The sequence below is a fragment of the Halyomorpha halys genome, unplaced genomic scaffold (assembly GCF_000696795.3).
Source record: "Halyomorpha halys isolate HHAL.00 unplaced genomic scaffold, Hhal_1.1 Scaffold388.1, whole genome shotgun sequence".
NCBI classification, from domain to species: domain Eukaryota; kingdom Metazoa; phylum Arthropoda; class Insecta; order Hemiptera; family Pentatomidae; genus Halyomorpha; species Halyomorpha halys.
Window position 1 is genome coordinate 296,642 of NW_027114767.1, and position 20,189 is coordinate 316,830.

General features: G+C 30.6%; 2 protein-coding genes across 14 annotated transcripts in view; one reads left to right on the forward strand and one right to left on the reverse strand.

Moving 5' to 3' along the window:
- Trh (tryptophan hydroxylase) overlaps positions 1-20,189 on the reverse strand; it is a 261,632-nt gene that overhangs the window by 43,137 nt on the left and 198,306 nt on the right. The window contains exon 3 of one of the 6 annotated variants that reach the window (XM_067051894.1): positions 716-979. The exons of the other annotated variants lie outside the window; for them this stretch is intronic. The gene's annotated coding sequence lies outside the window, so the exon portion shown is untranslated. The remainder of the gene's footprint in view (positions 1-715; positions 980-20,189) is intronic. 6 annotated transcript variants of the gene reach the window in all.
- LOC106682079 (inositol polyphosphate-4-phosphatase type I A) overlaps positions 17,841-20,189 on the forward strand; it is a 32,223-nt gene continuing 29,874 nt past the window's right edge. For 7 of the 8 annotated variants that reach the window (XR_010844660.1, XM_014422731.2, XM_014422733.2 and 4 more), the window contains exons 1-3: positions 17,841-18,027; positions 18,114-18,243; positions 19,781-19,852. Coding sequence is in view for 7 of the 8 variants with exons in the window: in XM_014422731.2 (XP_014278217.1) it covers positions 18,126-18,243; positions 19,781-19,852 (190 nt within the window). In the remaining variant the exon portion in view is untranslated. The remainder of the gene's footprint in view (positions 18,028-18,113; positions 18,244-19,780; positions 19,853-20,189) is intronic. The other variant, XM_014422735.2, reaches the window with a different exon arrangement.

Here is a 20,189-nt window from a genome sequence, read left to right on the forward strand (position 1 = left end):
ATTTCCGTACATGAAAAGTTGAGGTACTGGGCTTGGAGTCAGCATGGCTGGATGAAGTTGTTATTTTATAAATACCTAGAAATTATGAACCTGAGAAAATATATAGTACCATTATATAAATTGAATATAATGTTTATTTGAATTTGAATATTTGAATTGAAAACATTGATTTTTAACGATTTAAGTTTCATTGAAATTAAGTATTATATATATTGAAAGGAGTACTTGCCTGAATATTCAAAGTTGAAATCTCTATTTGCTCTAAAATTTCTCATTAAAACCTTCATCTATCTTAAAACCTTCATATCTGCAATCATGAATGAAGTTTTCCAACATTCAACTTGATTATTCGAGCACTGGCAGCTCATCTCTAAGTTAGCACACTATTTAAAGTCACGTACGAGCATATACATCAGGTATTGGTTTTTGTTACACAACTCATGATTTTCGTTTTACTGCGATAGATTTATTTTTTTTTAAAATAACAATACATGTGTCTTGTTTGAGTGAAATAAAAAGTTTACAATACAAAAAGTTAAAAAAGAACTGTGTTTGTAAGGTTTTATGACGGATTTACAGGCTTTGCCTTTTTTGGATTTTAATTGATGGAACATCCCACTATTCGGTTTTCCAAGGTGGTTGGAAGAATGCCCTGTGTGTGCAAATGAGTTAGGACAGAGGACATATTGTCTCTATCGGAAGAAGGGGAACTCACATTAGGAGTGCCGTGTTGCCACGTCTGTCGTTTCCGGGCTACGATAGCTTCTTGATTACAGATTCCGTGAAACATTATCCTCTTCAGTTAGGAAATGTTTCTTACTGGTATCTTTGCCAAAGCACTTCCATGTTTTAACTCAGCAGACTGCATTACTGTGTGAAGGGATGTCAGTCTTGACTGCACTACGAAGGAGTTTTTGGTGATACAGGTCGAAAGATGTGAGACATTCAGACAAGATCTGAGGATTCTTGCCAATGCACCCTTGGAACAGAGAAAAAAAATTATAATTTTTTATACTATCATATTGTTTATAATTGTTATATATAATCCATTTATTTTATTTTTTGATAAAAATAAGAACAAAACTTTTTTGATCGTATTAAATGTATTAAAACAATACAAAAATCAAAACACGCCTTTAGTAAAGTAGGCCAAATAAATTTATTACTAAGAAAAAATCGTTTTACATATTTTTTCAGTCTTTAAAGAACCTTAAATTTTCGTATAAATTAAAATATTATGATTTTTTGGACTTAATTTATTTACTGTCGATGTCTTGCTATAACGAAAAACAACTTAAATTTCTATTAAAATCCAACGTTACTCTTAACTGTTGGAAAGCTGAATTTTTACTTTTCCGGCCGATATAAATATCTTTTAAATTTTGTCCCTTTGTAATGGAGAAAAAGTTGATTTTAAAATTTCAAGTTTCAGATTAATAAAAAACTTTTTAAACGTTTTATTTTATATATCTGGTTCTAATTTATTAACATAAGTCTGATTTGTATTATTACGTGCAATTTAGATGACCCTAAACACTTGTAAATTTTCCTGAAGAGAGTTGAATCCGATATTGGTTTTATTTAGATTCGTATTGAAGTTTTGTGATTTCAGGCTCCGATAAGGCAAAAATTTCGAGCAAAGACATTTTGAGGTGCGAAATACTGATATCACTTTATTTCTCCATAAATAAATATTTTATCTCACTTTCCTAGGCCAGACGGACTGTGCTCTGATTATTGTATAGCAGGTTAATAATATATCAGCTTTGGTTTACGATCTAGAATAACAAGCAAATATTGCCAAGTGAATTAATTAAATGAGATTAAATGCAAAGAAAATCACATAAATCAAAAGCCGCTTTCTGTAAAGTAGGGGCTTAAAAACTCTTAGTTACAAATTTCCTTAAAATACAATAAATATTTTACGAGACCTAAACCGTAATGTCATCCTTTCCAAATTGGTTCAACTGTTTTATTCTTTTAAAATATAAATATTATTAATTCAAATATCAAATAAATTTAGTGAAGCAAACACTTCTGCTTAACTCAATAAATCTGGAACTATAAGCATCGAGATAAATATAAAGCGAAATTACTGTACTCTTAATATATAAAAGAGGAAAAACATCGCGCATAAATATATAACTGATGGAGTGGACAAAGGATGAAACAAACCTCCATTGTACAATAGACTACTTCAGACTCCGTTAGACACGTAGCATGCTAAACAAAATATTCTTTAAGAAAATTTTGTATCGTGTTAGCCTGTCTCGCATCAACATACCTCTTATTTAATGAATTAAAGAATATGTGTTTGTGTCGTGTCGGGTCGGTTAATGTAAAATTTTATTATTCCAAGTGATAAACTCTCCACTACTGCCATACTCTGTTTATTCACCTATTGGGCAAAAAAAAATGTCGAAAGCTGTAGGTATTTCTTTTATTTTTATGATAATTGTTTTTTGTCTAAAACTGCTTGTTATGTATTTATGTAGCTTTGTAGTGTAGGATCCTAAAAATGGACACATCTCCCCACATGAATCACTTAGCTCTATCCACCACGTGTTTAACAACAGGAACATCTGTTTATATCCATAGATAAGATAAGACCCCCTTATTAGCCCTTTCTATACGCTAAAGGGTTGTACACTCTTTATGGATCAGGTATTCAATATTTCAATTTTTTTTAAACTGAAATATATATATTCTTCATTATTTTTGGCTTTATGAGTAAATTGCGTAGTAACTGTTAAGGAACTCATATTTTGTAATTTATTTTATTTTTTTGCAAGTAAGTATACTGGTAGAATGATAATGTAGAATGGATATCTCTTATAAAAAAGGTAATTGGCTGTTCTCTTAAAGTACTATATGTAGGTAGTATTTTTAAAATTGCACAGAAAAAATAATGCATGAGAAACAATAAGTACTTAAATGATAAACAACGAAGTGTGGACAAGTGGTAACATTGAAACACCTAGCTAGTAACCTTGAAGAGCATCCTCTGTCATTACCTCAGGTCAAGTGCTAACAAGTAGATTAAATTTTAATAAAACATTGAATACTTGGAGGATGAAAGTGAAAGAATGGCAAGAAAGTGAAATGACCAAACAATTGACCCCTTTCAGAAGAATCTCAACTATTGTGTCGTTTCATATGAAACGTCAGTTTTCAAAGGAAAGGTTATTTATTAAAACAATTTTATGAAATAATAAGTTTTCAAAGGAAAGGTTATTTATTAAAACAATTTTATGAAATAATAAGTTTTCAAAGGATAGGTTATTTATTAAAACAATTTTATGAAAACAACGTATTTTTATTCAAAATATTTATCCTCATTTTCTATATATTTTCCCCCAAAGTATTATCAACTTATCAATCCCAGAACTGAAAAATCAGAGTTTTGTGAAGAAATGAAGTCAGAAAATGCGTTTTTGACCAGACAATATTTTTGGAAAATTTTATGGAAACTTAATTAATAATTAAGTTGAAAAGATAGTCAATGGGTGCGGTCAGAAAAAAAATATATATGAACAAAAAATTATTTATTCGTGCCGATCTTTCGACCTGAGTTTCAGATCTTCTTCAGGGCTATAAAACAAAAAGATGTAACAACTATCATTCAGAGAAACATAAAATTGAAAAGAAATAATTAACTAACAAATTTGGAATATACATAACAAAGAAGGAATAATAAAAAATAGTTAATTGATAACAATGAAATTAGACAGTAGTAATAATGGGTTATATCATATATTTCTTTTTTTTTTTCATATTCAATATATTGATTCAAATTGGTTTTTTCAGTTTTTTAGACACTACGTACTTATCTTACCTTATACATATTTTCTTACCTATATAATATTATATTTCATCTTTCATTGTTATCAATGAACTATTTTGTATTATCCAATACATTGTTATGTATACTTACAAATTTGTTAGTTAATTATTTCTTTTCTATTTTATGTTTCTCTGAATGATGGTTGTTACCTCTTTTTGTTTTATAGCCCTGATGAAGACTTAAAACTTAGGTCGAAACGTCGGGACGAATAAATATTTTTTTGTATATTTACGATTTTTTGCCGACCGCATCCCCCGACCATCTTCTCCACTTATTGATCTGCAGTTAACTATCTACACCTCATTATTAATTAATAATTCAATTAATGTTCTTAGCTATTACTGGATTGACTAACATATCAAGCCTGTGGCAGCACGACTCTAAATGTTCAACATCTGTCGCAATGCTTGAAATAACAGATAGAAATAAACGATGTTAACATTTAAAACTCCATTTCATACAAAGAGAACTCTGGGATTGAAAAAAACGTTAAAATACCTTAAACTGAAAAAAAAGTAATCCGACTAATTTAAGAACAGTCAATAAATCCGGAGAAAATAAAAAAATTATACATTTCACTTATATAGTGAATCAAATATATCTATACCGTGTATCGATAAAAGTCGCTTATATAGATACAACAAAGATTTTCCATTGTTTTTAAGAAATCAGGACAATGAAATTAGGCAATTTTTTAGTAAATAATATTAAAAATATAATATTAATTATATTTCTACTCTTGAGGATGTATTTCGAGACTTGAAAAAGAATTATATGTACACCTATAAGAGTCCTAATAAGCGTTTTTTACTGTGATTAATAAAAAAATTTTATTATTGGAGAAGTTTGTCGGGGGGTGTGGTCAGCAAAGAACAACATAATAAACAAAACCATATTTATTTATTTTATGCCGACGTTTCGACCTGAGTTTCAGGTCTTCATCAGGGGTATAGAACAAAAGAGATAACAACAACATTTAGAGAAACATACATTTGAAAAGGAATAGTATACACAGTAATTCAGATATAAACCACTTACCATTTTTCATTGTCTGTCATAGTGTTCAATTTGTAGATTCAATTTATTTATTTATTTTTTCAGTTTTTAGACATTACTTGCATATCTTATATAATACATATCTTCTTACCTACATGATATTATATTTCATCTGTCGCTGTTTTCAATCTACAACCATACCATTCCACGATTATTAATCAATTAAAATTTTGTACTATTCAATTATCAGTTATCAATTTTTTATCATTTATGATTTAATTCAATATTTTGTATAATTCTAAATTTGTTTGTATACTATTCCTTTTCAATATATGTATATATAGTTGACCGTAAAAATTGATATATAAGAAGATGGTCAGGGTTGCGGTCAAAAGTGAAACAAAAATAGTTTACAACTAAACGTTGGAAAATAAATAGTTGTAAACTATTTTTGTTTCACTTTTGACCGCAATCCTGACCATCTTCTTATATATTCCTTTTCAATTGTATGTTTCTCTAAATGTTGTTGTTATCTCATTTGTTCTATAGCCCTGATGAAGACCTGAAACTCGGCATTAAATAAATAAATATGGTTTTGTTTATTTATGTTGTTCTTTGCTGACCGCACCCCCCGACAAACTTCTCCTATCATTAATCTACGGTCAACTATCTACACCTCATTAAAATTTTTTTATTGTTCAATAAATCAATATTTTAAATATAATCAATAAATAAATGTTATTCTATTATAAACTTCAAATTCTGGACGCGAAGAGACCCTCATGAAACAAAGCACTCCCAATTGCAGCCATACTCGGACTTGGTCAAGTAGCCGGGCTAAGTCCCTCTTAATAGCGAGAACAAGAAGAAGCCATCAAGCTTCGTCTCGGCCTCGCTAAATATTTACTCCTCCTCTTAGAACTTCTGCCAACACTTGAATCTTTTTCAAGCTCGGGATTCTCTTTTTCGGGCATTTTAAGTACGGTTTAATACCTGCATTTCTTAGAATCGAAATGTGTTCTAACTAGTAAAATATATTTGTTATATATCTTTCACACACTTTCCAACGAGATTAGAATTGTAATATAGGTATTACGAAATATAATAAAATTAATTTAATCTAACAACTTCCATTTTCTTACTTCTAGTGCCAAGTCTGATGTATAAACAAATTTAAGCAACAAAAGAAATATAGGGATTTGATATATTGTATATTTCTCCTCTGTAGTTAATCCTACAGAAAAAACTTTATTTTAAGTAAGTTGTGCAATCCCCATGTAAAAGGCATATCTCATGCATCACTAACTACAAGTAGCTACTAACTCGAAGGACCCGAGTTCGAATTCGGTTGTGGCAGATAATTATTTTCTATTTTATCACACAGTCTTATGGAGTGACCAAATTACCTCCTTGTACACCTTCCTGACCCTTCATGAGTTTTAGCGGTACAGATTCAATTTTAATAGAAAATTATTTACACAATATGAAAGAACAAAAAAAAAAAAAATAAGCAGAGGAAGAAAAATATAAAATATAATGGAAAAAAAAAATGTATATAAAGAATAAAATAGATTACTTACTGAAAAATAATAATAATAAATTCTTCTTTAAGTATCTACAAAACTATTGTGAATATGACTTTTCAATGTTAAAGATATATCATATATGAAACTATATTATATATTTTTTTATTACTACATTATTTCATTAGCATTTATACATATAGAGCCAACAAAAAAAATTATATAGAAAATTATTTACACCGACAGACACACAAGTATATTTATAGTACCTAACGAACTCTTAAAAAAGTAAAAAGAAATTTTAAAAAATGTATAATAAATGGATATATAAAATTAAATGAGAGAAATAAAATAAGAAAAAGATTAAGCAGTGCAAAACAAAGCTTAGAGCAAAGACATCGATTATACAAAATAAAATATTTAAAAAAATGTTACCAATTTAAAAACAGAATTTTACATGATCCAAGTAAACTAAAATAAATAACAACATATCAGAGATAAGAAGAACATAATAAAAAATTATAACATAAAACTATAAAGACTACAGATAAAGTACATGCTGCTTGCTAATTGATGGTTTATTCTGTAGGAGAATACTTTCATTTGTATGTGTTCTAGTAGAGGCCATTAGTCCCCATGCATCAGAGATCATTTCAACAAGTTATGTCTTTTGTTTTATAAAAGGCAACAGAAGTATAAAATTGGTTGGAAAGTTTGGGTAGTAAGCCCATCGTCTTTACATGTGTCTGTATTTTTCAAGTGAAATCTCTTTAAGCATTGGTTAGTCGGTTTGTCTGTTGATTGGTATATATATTATATCTCACATTGCTGGGCTTCTCACTCTTACTAAAATCAAACAACTCCTTCCATTTCAAAAAATTCAAAATATTAACTTTTTTGTTTACTTGTTAGAAGTAGAATTTTCCAAACTAAATGAAGCAGTTGGTTTTGAGTAATTTTATTATACTCCAAGATACCTATTCTATAGTTCTAATCACGTTAAAAAATTATAGAATGTTAGATTAATGTGAAGAAATATGCTATATGTCGATGGATTGCGTAAATAATGAGACCCCTCCTTGTATAAAGGTTAGTTTAAGTGAAACCAGATCAATTAAAAATAATATCAGATATTAGCATTTTAGGTAAGAATTAAAAACCAAGACATGATTGTCCATGTATTTATTAGTGATAGGTGATAGATTATACGACTTAAACTTAACTATAACTTTAAAGACCTGTACTAACTTTTCAAATGAGTCGACTATTCTATAAAGGAATGTTTAATAAAAAAAAAAGAACACTAAATAAATAATATCACCAGTAATGTCGGATATAATCTGAAGTTATATATTATTAAATTAACTTAAGAATAATTTAATGATAAATACACTTACATATTATGTTCCATATAAAAGGATAAGAAATGAAATATCCTAGAAACCGTAGGAGACATAAGAAAATCAATTTTGCATCTGATCGTCTTTCATCAACATTCTTTACTGATCCCTAAATGTGGTGTTGTGGCTCAAACTCTTACTCTAACGTAGATATTTCCTCTTTACCTCGTAATTTTTGTATATTTGAAACAAAAAAAAAACTTGTATTTTACTTTTTTGTCTCCTCTCAAATGGTAGAGAAATTCTTATTTGCATATTTTCAAAGTTATAACGAGAAAATTGACCTCTCCCAACATGATGTATGATTTAATTTGAATTTTTTTTTTCTTTTGAAATATATTTAAAGTAGTTTATAGTGGTCAGAGCACTCTAGAAATTATTGTCAGCAATATTTTTCAGAGATATAGCTAATAAATAAAAATAGATTTTTTAATTGTTTGTTTTACTTTTATTTAGATTTTTACTAGTCAAAATAAACTTAACGTAAAAAAACAACGAAATTGGCTCATTCATTCGAGAGGTAATCGTGGTGCAGATACACAAACACACAGACCAATGGCCGAAATCTTTTTTTTTTTGGACTTGAGTGCTCAGACCCTGGTTTGACCAGTTTAAGATTTTCATATTTCATAAATGAGCATTTATGTGAACATGAATTTATGAGAAATTTTAATGACTCTTCCATAGCGTTTTCTGTTGAAATAATGTATGTTTGGCCAATAAAATTATAAATCATCTAACCAATCAACAATGAATTTTTGAAATGATTAACCCAAATATCTACCTAATATGATTCCTTTAAAAAAAATTCTAAAAAAATACAGGTCGAATTTTGGTTCGTTTATCATAGAAAATAAATGGTCAGTTAAAGAACTTTTTTGTCTGTATCATGATTATTGTTATGGTGGTATCCAAATTTTACAACTTTATCAGGACTTCTCTATAAACTACTTAAATGGGAAATTATTAATTATGAGGTTTATAAATAATAATTATTTATTAATTATATTCACAGTTGTTTTAAATGATCCCATTGGATCATGGGATGTGGACTTTTTCATCAAAAGTCATAATTTTTCGTTTAGGGAGAATCACTGAGCACCATAGAGTGTTGTATAAAAAATTCTTAATTTTAGTTTCGTTCAACTTTTCGTTTTTGAAAGCGGCTGTTCACATAAATATACACATTTTTGGTTGTCATTTAAAATTTGTATTTCCGTCAAAAAATGGGATTCGAAATTTTTCACGGTCACTATACTTTCCCATACTATACCTTTCTTCTATAGGTAACTGACACTAAAAATGAATTTATGATACAATTAGTAAGATTACGGAATCAAGCTCGAAAACGGTCAATAACTATAGACGCCTCTTTTTGTTTCAATTATAACCTCAGGCTAGTTGAATGCACGTACTCGATTGTATTATTATTAATTATTGATAGTTTAATTTGATTATAAATTAGTAAATTCTTTAAACTTATCGACTGTTATATAAAGTGAATAGTGGCAGTGAGATCTTTGTATTTAATGAATCCTGTTTTGTTTTGATAAAAGATCGTTAAATGCCAAACGCTATCTGTCATATAAAATATGTTTGACGTTTATTACATATTGTCCTGATGGAAAATAATAACAATTCTAACGTAATGATAGGTCAAAGTCATTCCACCCACATTATCAGCTGATTGTGGTGACGTGATTGCGTATGAACTTCTCAGAATGATAAATGGAGAAGAAACACACCCAACTTAATAATTTATGTTTTTAGTTTACTATGTATATGTTTAGACTGACATATACTGCGGCAGATTTCTCTAGGATCAGTTGCTACTTATGATACATATGTTAGAACTATATACTCACTTCCAAACTTACAGGTGCAATGGAGTGTTATGAATCCAAACAACATCCAAGAAGACTTTAATTAATTAATTGCTACGTTTCTAGCTCACCGCCTTTCTAGGAACGAGAGAGGGTTTCATAAACCCCATATATTATAAATGTATGTATTTTTATTATCAATTTAAATTATATATTCCTATTGGTTCCTAATGGAAACATATCTACAGTTCTCAAAAATGTATGATGTATCTGTGTTATTCAAATGCTAGCACGACAGACTCCCAGCAATGGTATGCTAGATGTAATTGGGTTTACTTAAACATAGAATATCTTCTCAAAAAGTATGCTGCTCACCAATTTACCCAGCTATTGTAGCATGGAGGGTATTTAAACCAAATCAAGTTATAGTCTTAGGATAATACTATAGTTATTTACAAATATAGGGTCTTTTTTTAAGCCCGATAGAACTTGAAATTGTAAAAAATAACACAAAAAATTAAATTGTAATCAAAATTTTTTTTTTATTCGAAAGATCAATACGTGACATTAACATTTGAAAATGATTTCGGGCATATGGGCACCGCGGCTGTTCTTGACGAAGCGCATTCTGTAAAATTGTGTTCAGCGATGAGGCGCATTTTTGGCTTAACGGGTTTGTTAATAAGCAAAATTGCCGCATATGGTCGTGCGATTTGACACCTCTCGATTATTTCCTGTGGGGCTACGTGAAGTCACTGGTTTATGCTGATAAACCAGCAACAATTGACGCCTTGGAGACCAGCATTGTTCGTGTTATTCGTGACATACGGCCAGCAGTGCTCGAAAAAGTGGCCCAAAATTGGACGTCCAGAATGCGCTTCGTCAAGAACAGCCGCGGTGCCCATATGCCCGAAATCATTTTCAAATGTTAATGTCACGTATTGATCTTTCGAATAAAAAAAAAAATTTGATTACAATTTAGTTCTATCGGGCTTAAAAAAACACCCTATATATACATCTTAATTTCTAAGAGAGCTCATAAATAAAAATAAATTTGTTATGAATTAATGTTGCTTCTTATAGGAAATGTGACTAGAAATACTGGTGATTGTTAGTAACCAGGCTTTGCAATTAATGAATTCTGTGGGTGGTTGAATGTATGTTTCTAGCTATGGTCTCTGTTTCCTGCAGATTGGCCTAGCTGGTCCATAGATTTTGATGCCTTCTGCTGGATCTCTCCCTCTCTGGTCTGCATACCAAATGAACCATCTGAGTCATTGACCTTGGCGGCAAAACATATTAAAATTAATATGTATTAATTGAGATATAACTCATATATACATGCCAGATGGGACCAAAGAAGGCAGGGGTACTCTACCAGGTATGGACCGGGGCACACAGGTCGAGGCTGTTAACCAACGCCAATTTGAAGTAAAGATAAGAGAGACACCTGCGCACCTCTCAGCTAGGGCTTATCTATATAGTGTATAGAGAACTAATTGCTCGGGGCCAGAGATCAAAGGGAGAAGGAGACTGACAAGGACCGAAAGTCCAATGACCTTCCCGTCCCCTCTGAACGATAAGTAAAAGAGAGTGGGAGCTGGATTTCGGCCAATGGGAATACAAGGATCGGAAGTGGGGAGGAATGAGAAGTAGTGGAGGGAAAAAGAGTAAAAAGAAGGAAGATCAGTTTTGAGAGAGCAGGTTGAGGGAGACAGGTGGTCGGCCCAACGCACTTTACATTGGGAAGGGCTCTACCACCCGGAGGTCGGCGAGCCACCAATGGAAGATGACTGGGAAGAAGCAGGATGAGACCAGGAGGGCTGGACAAGCCTGCGTACTGGAGGTGAAAACCGGACTGATGCGGACCAGGCGTGTTGGACGTACCGGACGGAAGCTGCTGGATAAGGTGTAGCCCCATCTTAAGGCACTCGACCGAGTGCTGGGCTGCACCATGTTTTTTAAAAAATTTTCTCTAAAAAATTAAATGGTTCCACCAAATAATTTAGTTCATATTTGAAAATAAAGTTAAAAAAAAGGATAGATGTTTATTGACAGAAATGGCATGGGCAATCCTAACGCACTACCCCACTGTTGCCGAACCCCGTATGGGGTTTAAAAAAAAAAAAAAAAGTTGATGGAGACAGGAGTTGAAGATCAGTAGGAGAGAGTAGGAGGAATCACAGCTCGAGGAGGAAGTGAACCTCCCGGCAGGCTGCGGAACAAGGACGCGCCGCCGCGAACGCCCAAGCAGACAGACGCATCAAACTCAGCAAGACTTTCAGTTATATTTTGAATGGTAAGTATATTATTGAAAAACTTAGAATCAATATAAATATCAAAGATCCCAACTGGTACTTCTCAGTTCATAATATAATAATTAAAGGATAAGGAAATAGATCTACTATACTTTCTCACACTAATATTATTCTTGCTAATGTATAAATAATTGTAAATATAAACCAATGGAACAAAGACTTTACTTTATAATTAAGAATCCCTGCATATCACCTAATAACAATAGCATAGTAAATTGATAAACACGCTACCGTTGGAGAAGAACTCCAATGAATAATTACAAATATTATTATTAGCATATCATGGCAAGGGGGTGCTTGAGTTAAATATATTGCATACTTTTTCAAGTGGTTCCCATCGGGAACCGATAGAGATACGTGACACGAAAACATAAAATACATGACACAAATACATATATATATAAATATATAGATATAAATACATGAATATATGAATAAATTCAATATAATGTGTTAATATAATGTCCCCTTGGGCTTAGAACATCCGAGGCCCCCGGACATCTGTCTAGAAACGTAAGGTTGGAAATAATGTTTAGCTGCACATCTCTCTGTACCTTCCTTCCTTTAAGGAAGTGAGGGTTGGAATTTCATTTAGACCGCATACTATGGGTAAAACATGTAATATATTGCCAATTTAAAAAGAAAAAAGGATAATATTTGTCAGTGTTAAAAAATTAATATCAGAAAAGTAACATCGATCTATAATATTCTGCTGGAAAGCTAAAGATTTTAGAAAAATTAATATCTATCATATAAGATGTAGGCAATATACAGATATAACAACATACTGACGAAAAATGCAGGAACAAACTGAATTTGTTAATAAATATATTCGTATTTCTATCCAACTTCTAGTGTACTGCTCATTGCAAGAATTTAATTTAACGAGAACGTATTTGTCTTTACATTACTCAGTTAATGAAAAATAATTATGTGCGGTTCCGTAGCACACAATTTTCTCTATTCTTGCTTGAGCAGAAATTGATGTCCACATAATGGGGAGTAGTAAACATCGGTCACAATCAAACTGTTTATATTGGAAAACTACAAACTGGTTATACCGTTCAATTTTTTATTTCTTATTTTCTGTTTGAAAATAACTCTATTTCATACTAGACTTTACTCTACGTACAACAATAAGTGCCTTAATTATTGGATTATGTCAGGGACACGCCGCTTGAAATTCATTATACTCGATAAACCCTAAACCTTTCGTACATTTTGAGAAAATGATATTTCGAGAACTATTGCATGAAAAAATGTCTATACGAACTCAATTGGAAGCTCGTAAAATCCCCTAAAAAGCTCTTTATAATGATTATCTTTGTAAAAATATGTGTTTCAAAATCTTTTTTTTTATTTTTATTGGCACTATAATTTAAGCTTATAAATATTTCTTAAGAGGTAGTAGTTTCCATAATCTCTTTCAGAATACATTCACAAAATGTTGAACTTTCGTTATTTAAAAAAAAATCTGCCGATAACTATTGAACTTAAAGAGCTCTTTTAAATTCATATTTAAAAAAAAATTCTCTACATAAAAATACATGTCATCTAGTTTTTACCTGTTGTGGGTATTTTTTAAGGATGTGAAGCAATGATTGGTAAACGAGCTAAAATTAAAATTTTCTTCTCGTAAAAGATGCTAAACGTTTATTGGACGTTACTTATAATTTATTGAAGACGCAGACATTGTTCTCTGAAACATTATTGTAACAAAAATATAATAATCAAACATTTTTATATGCTGACAGGGGATAGTTTAATTTTACTCTATTATCGAATTTTTACATCCACTGGAATCAGTAGAAAATGATCCGATAAACTGCACTTGCGTTTGATGACAGATCTAGAAGAAAACTCCCTTTGAGTGTTGTAGGTTTTTATCGTCTTCGTGTTTTTATGCATTTTATAGTGTGGCAGTACTTTTTGAAATATCGAGGATGCGACTAGGAAATGAAATTGACTCGTTGGGTTTTTCATAATGTGTTTGATAGTACAAAAAGTATGGAGTAAATTTGAACCATAAAAATGTTTAGCTATTTTATTTTTGTTACTGTAATGTTTCAGGGAAGAATGTCTCCCTTCAGGCTTAATTTGTTAATAAGTCACGGTTCCATCCAATAAAATTGTAATTTCAAACATGAAACTAAATTTTGACGGAATTAATTACAGTTTAAATTTGTATTACGGCAGATGGTCAATGAATACAAAAAAAATGGATTATTGGAGGAATGATTAACCTGGATCACTGTAATGTTGGATAAGACAATAATTTTATATTTCTCAAATGTGTATAATGAACAATCATAATAATTATTACAAAAATAAAACACAATTATGAATATCCATCGCATAAGATAGTAAGTACATTACCCTAGAATTATTCATTAAAAAAAATTTGTTTGAAACAAAGTTTTGCAGAATTTTATCTAATATACTTTCTATCCGTACTTTTTTTCTAGAACGCACCAAATGCATGATGATTTAAAAAAAACTCCGTATTTTGGGATATATAGAAGACATGAGCCGGCTAAAATGTATTTGTTGCCTTTTCACGTCTTTTGCCTTCCAGTTTACCGGAAACTCATGAGGAAAGAAGATATAAAGCATCAAGTTTCTTCCAGAATACTTGCACATCTTCTAATCTTCCAGCAGTTAAAAGTTACAAAGAATTTAATTTCAAGATAGATTTCCAGATTCCGCTAGTAATTAAACTGCTCATGATTTTATTTCTGTTATTTATTGTTTATGTAATAACATATAGAATTTACCAGCCATTAAAATAATAAAATGTATACATGGGTATGAAATGTGTACTGTTTTCTACCAGAGGTACAATGTGGAAATTCAGTTATTGCCGAACCTTATACCTACCGCATTTTATATGTTATTACATTTCAGAATCTTCAGCTTCTTTAGCTAAAAATGTGAACACCTAGGAATTTGAGGTAGAGAGGGGTAATGTTCTAAAACATAGATTATAGTAAAATTTGTATATTTACTAAATAGGTTAAGTAGCAGACAATGCAAAAGTTATATTAATATAACAAGTTAATTTATTAATTTTTTGGTATTTTAGTCTTGTGTCCTGTTCTTCTAGGCACAAAGCTTTTGGATTAAAACAGATGAATAGAAAGTAATCCAATCCAGGCCTCAAATCGTGAATGTCGATAGGCTTCGTCACCTTGTACGTTTGCGCATGGTTAACCAAAAGTATCCAAAGGTGGAATTTGATAAAAACTAATACTTAACCATTTACATGGTTAACTTTCTGATCTTTGACATTCGCCGGATTTTCATAACAAAAAAAACCTGATTTTTAATGAGAAGATTAGAGCTGCAGTCAAATAGAAAAATATAGTTTTCAACAATATATATATTTTTATTGATTGCCAACGTTTCGACCCACAATGAAGGTCTTTATAAGGGATGCATCTTATTAGGGGCACACAAAAAGAAACACCCTCCACCCCTACTCTTAAATTAACTTTATCTTCTTAATATCTTTTTATTATAGCCCTGATGAAGAACTATGTTGAAGGTTGAAAAATCGGTAATCAACAAATAGTTGGAACAATATTTTTCTTCTTTTCCACCAGCCCTGACAATCTCATTCTAATTCACATACAATCAATCATCAATATATAATAAAAAAATAATAAAACACTTCTAAATTTATGAAACAGAGAATTTTATTTTACAAGTTTCGCAAGATATTTAAATAATAAAAATTAAATTTAACATGTACCAAATAATACGGCGTAAAATATTTTAGATGTTTGCTTGGGCAGTAAACATTCTTGGGTCAAGTGATAGTGATTCCGATCGGGAACTGACGCAAACGTGACGTACATGAAGGTTGACTATGGGCTTTGTGTTCAGTTTGATATGTTTCAACTAAATATAGATATTTTCCCTTTTTTTAACCATAATCGTAGATTCTTTTAACTTTTAAAAGTACTATCAAATGAAGAAATTTGTGCTCTGATAAATGTTGATTGCCTCTGTAAATAAACTGGAATTCAATAAAATTAATTAATATCCGTATGAAGTGAATAAATAATCTTATTAGTAACTTTTCTTTCTAATCACTGTTGAATTAAGATTAAGTACAATTATATTATTCATCAAACCTACCAGCCAAAGAATAAAACTTAAAATTGAAAATAAATGAAATGATAGTACAAAAAAATCGTGTTACAAAATAAAATCCAATCTACAGTTCAAGATTGAGTTGAAGCTAGTAATATATCGAAACTTTAAATTTAAATCTTGAAGTCCTTCAAGCAAATTTTAAACTTTTCTTGAGGGCTGCCGCACAGTGAAAAAAACAAAACAAGGAACCTATCTGATTCAGCTGAGTGAAAAAGTTCCTACAAACATTTACAAACTATACTCTGTACAATGCAGTTTTGAAATAATTATTTGAAAAAATTCCTGGATCACAAAACTGTTTTTTTATTGTAGGAAACGACTATACAAACAATAAAGTTAAGGAACGTCTCCTCAATAGAGTTGTCTTATTGACTTGTCCTCAGGATCCACAAAAATATATATCATTACAAGTCAAGAAAAAAAAAAGTTATCAATATGTATTTATAAATATTCTTTTAAGGTACCCAGGTACGTATTCTTCTTAATAAATCTGATTTCGGGTAGGGCTCTTCATCTATGGTCGGTTGGAGAAAAGTGTAAAAGTGATCTAGTATCACTTTTATCAAATTCCATCAACTACTTTCGCTAAGGCATGCGCAAACGTATTTTCCCTGACACACCTTATTTTTAGAACGGCAAATCAGATTTCCGCATAGTTATAGAATATAATAAATATAACCCGAAGATCGTTGATGGATTGTGTATCATAGTCAGTATAAACACTATTTATTAAGAGCTCTTAATAAACAGTTTATATACTATTTGTGTTGCTTTTGACCGCACCTAGACCACCTTGCTGCTGTAAGTTTCATCTCCTACTTTCTTAAAAAGCTTCTTCCGTAGGCTTAATTTTCAAACGATAAATGAAATTTATTCATAAATTAAAATAATAAAATTTATTCTCAAACTTTAAAATATTAGTAGCTATTTACCTACTGAATAGAAATAATGAGGAAGCAATACTCATTCACCCACTTGGGAGACGGTTTTTTAGCGCCACCACGTAAATTCGAAGAATAAACATGTTATCGTATTGTGGTGTTAACTAATAGTGGTGGGAAGCATTATAGCAAGTACTGAAGTTCGTATATTGGTGGAAGGTGTCCTAAATTAATTGTTGTTTTCAGTTAATTTAGCAGGTGCTATTTACTGATCATGAGGCCTTTTGTAGCCGAGCAAGTAAAAGTTTGGTAGTTTCACGAAATGAAAACGAGTTAAAATATGATGGTATCTTCTACATAACCTCCTCCCCTCCCCCCATATGTCAGAAATGACCTAGAAGGAAGTCGTAAAAATATATGTCTTCACTGAATATGATATGTTTCGAACTGGTATTTAGCTAATTTTAAAGATATTTTGGGAGCTCTTCGGATAATTCTGTATAAAACAAACTCCAGTAATGGAAAATTCTGAACTCACGCTACGCGCTAATTTAGACCCGATCTCTAATAAAAGGATCCGCTGAGGGATTTGTTTGCCTCTTTTGAATCAGCGGATGCTTATAGCTGTGATCTCATTAAAGCTGTAGTAATAACATGAATAGGAATTTTGAATTGTGGAGCAGTTCCCGCCGCCGAAGCCCGTTTTGTACAGCCTGTGCCATTTTTCATAATATTTTAATCTTTTAATAATGAAATTTCATTATAAAATATTCAATGATAAATATAGATCTAATTGTGAATTCCCTGTAGTCAGTAATGAGCAATGAGTAGGTTGTGATGTTCCAAACCAAAGAGGTAGGTGGGAGGTATCCCGGCGGTTAATGTGATAAGCAGCTGTGTTCGAAGGTGCAGCCCAGGGCTGGCCTCCGTCTAGGTCAGCGGTGTGAATCTTCTCCAGATATGTGACAGCACACTACAATTTTTGTTTTTTTCAGTTTAAACACACACACAACCGAAGAAGATGCCTGAGGCTTCAAGCAACAGGTGTTCTCTAATGTGCAAATTTAATTTATGTCGGTTTTAGGTGAGCCATCTCTATAAGTAAACAGTTGTCACTGTTTGAAGTCCTTAATTTGGCATGTATTAATATTATGTTTGCTTTAAACGCAGTTTCCTCCTATTATGAGGTTCAACAAACAGGAATTGTTGACACTAGCAACTCAGCCATCCCAGGAATTTGACAAGGAAGGGATCCTTTATCTTCGAGAAAGGCAGGATGGTTTTTTCAGACGCACAGAAAGTAAATATGACTGGTTATTTAACTATTGTATGTAAATATTTCAGGAATGAGCTAATTTACTACTCTTTTAACTTATGAAATTCTCAATGTGTGACATTGATTCAAAACCTACTTTTTTAAAGATTTCTTGTGCATAATAAAATGTCATAGACCTTTCTCTAAGTGATTATTAGAGCATATTAGTGTTATTGGCCCAATCTGAGTTTAATTGCGTATCATCTTTCACTGTTGAGATGAAATAATTATGTGGGGTGACTTAAGTTTGGACTTTTCAATTAACTATTTCATAAAAGCATGCTTTTAATATTAAATTGGTTGAAGAACATCCAAATAGGGTGGTATCATGAATACATTATTTTTTTTAACATACTTAATTATGGGTTTCATTTTGCATGGTATTTATTATGTATATTTTTCAATTTACACTTTATGAAATTGATCGATATGTCATTTGACTTAGTTGTTAATTCCTAGGTAAGTGTGAATGTATAAGTAGCTTATTTTGCTTTGAATGTTGTGTTTTTATATTAATTGAATTTTTGTTATGTAGTCACTGCGAACATTTTGTCATTTATATTTTTAATAACAATTGTATATTTTATACTTTCATTGTTTTCTTATAATTAAAAGAATGAAAGTATTAGATTATATAATTAATTTATACAATTATTTGTTTCAAAACTGTTACTTTTCAAAGTAATAATTTGTTTTCAAACTGAATTTATCTATTTATAAATAGGTACTAATAGGAAAAGATAACAGTTGTAAAATATTTGTATTTTTTCTAATAAATAAGTCCTAGGCTTTTATTCTTTAACTTTAAATAATTTTATTTGTTTTGTCATTGTTTTCTGATACCTGTGGCTTCATGATAGTGTTTTTTAAATGTTATATGTGCTTCAGAATTCAGTATCAATAGTATTTTATTGTGCTTTATTGCTTTCTTTGTGTTAAAGAAGTATAAAATTCTTTAATTTTTGTATTCATGAAATATTTGATTTGATTTATATTATGTGAAATGCATTATGAAAAGTTATTGATTAAATTTCTTTGTGAATGCAATTCTCTCTTCAATTCTAGAACTAACAGTTCTAAGTTTTTCCAATAATTTTACTTGATTTTTTCATGTATTAAACTTTTGAATTGATATGATTTAAGATTATTATTTGATTTGCATTGTAGTTTATGTGTGCATATGAATGCCTGTGATAGTATATGAAAATAATTTTTTTAAATATTTTATATACTTAATAAAAACTATTTTTTTTTTTATCGAGCATGTATTATAGTTCTGTTAACATTTCTCAGTTTGATATCTTATAGCCTTTATTTGCAGTTCCTTTTTGAATTTGGCATGTTGAAGATTATTTTCATACCAATAATATATTAATTAAAAAAAAAAAAATGGAAACTAGTCATTCACTTTAAGAAAACGAAGCTTTAATGTTGAAAAACTCTGAGGGGAAAGCTTTCTTTTATTTCGTGTAAAGATTTGGTATGTGGTGATGTGTTGGTTGTTATGTTATCACAATTCCAGGAAGAGACAGCAAAAGAGGGAAAAAGTCTAAGAGCATCCGAGAGCTGAGCTGCTATAGCGGAACGAGCAAAGGTATATTGAGTGTTTAATAACACTTCATAATATTAATAGCTTATCGTCTCTACAACTGCTCATGATAGTTATTTCATTGTCTCAGATTTTGCAGAAATTTCTGTTAATTTTAATTTTTTTTGAGATCTTATGATCCTAAGTAGGTTGCTCAGTATAAGGAAAAAAGATAAATTTTTATTAGAACATTGGACTAACCGCTAAGCTACATTCTGAAACATATTTTTAGGGTTAATGGAATCCTTTGAGTTTGGGGAGGAACAAGGTTAATAAATGTGAAAATATGTATGATTATGATTGTAGATGCTAATTTATTTTTAATCCTTGCATTTTATTGTTT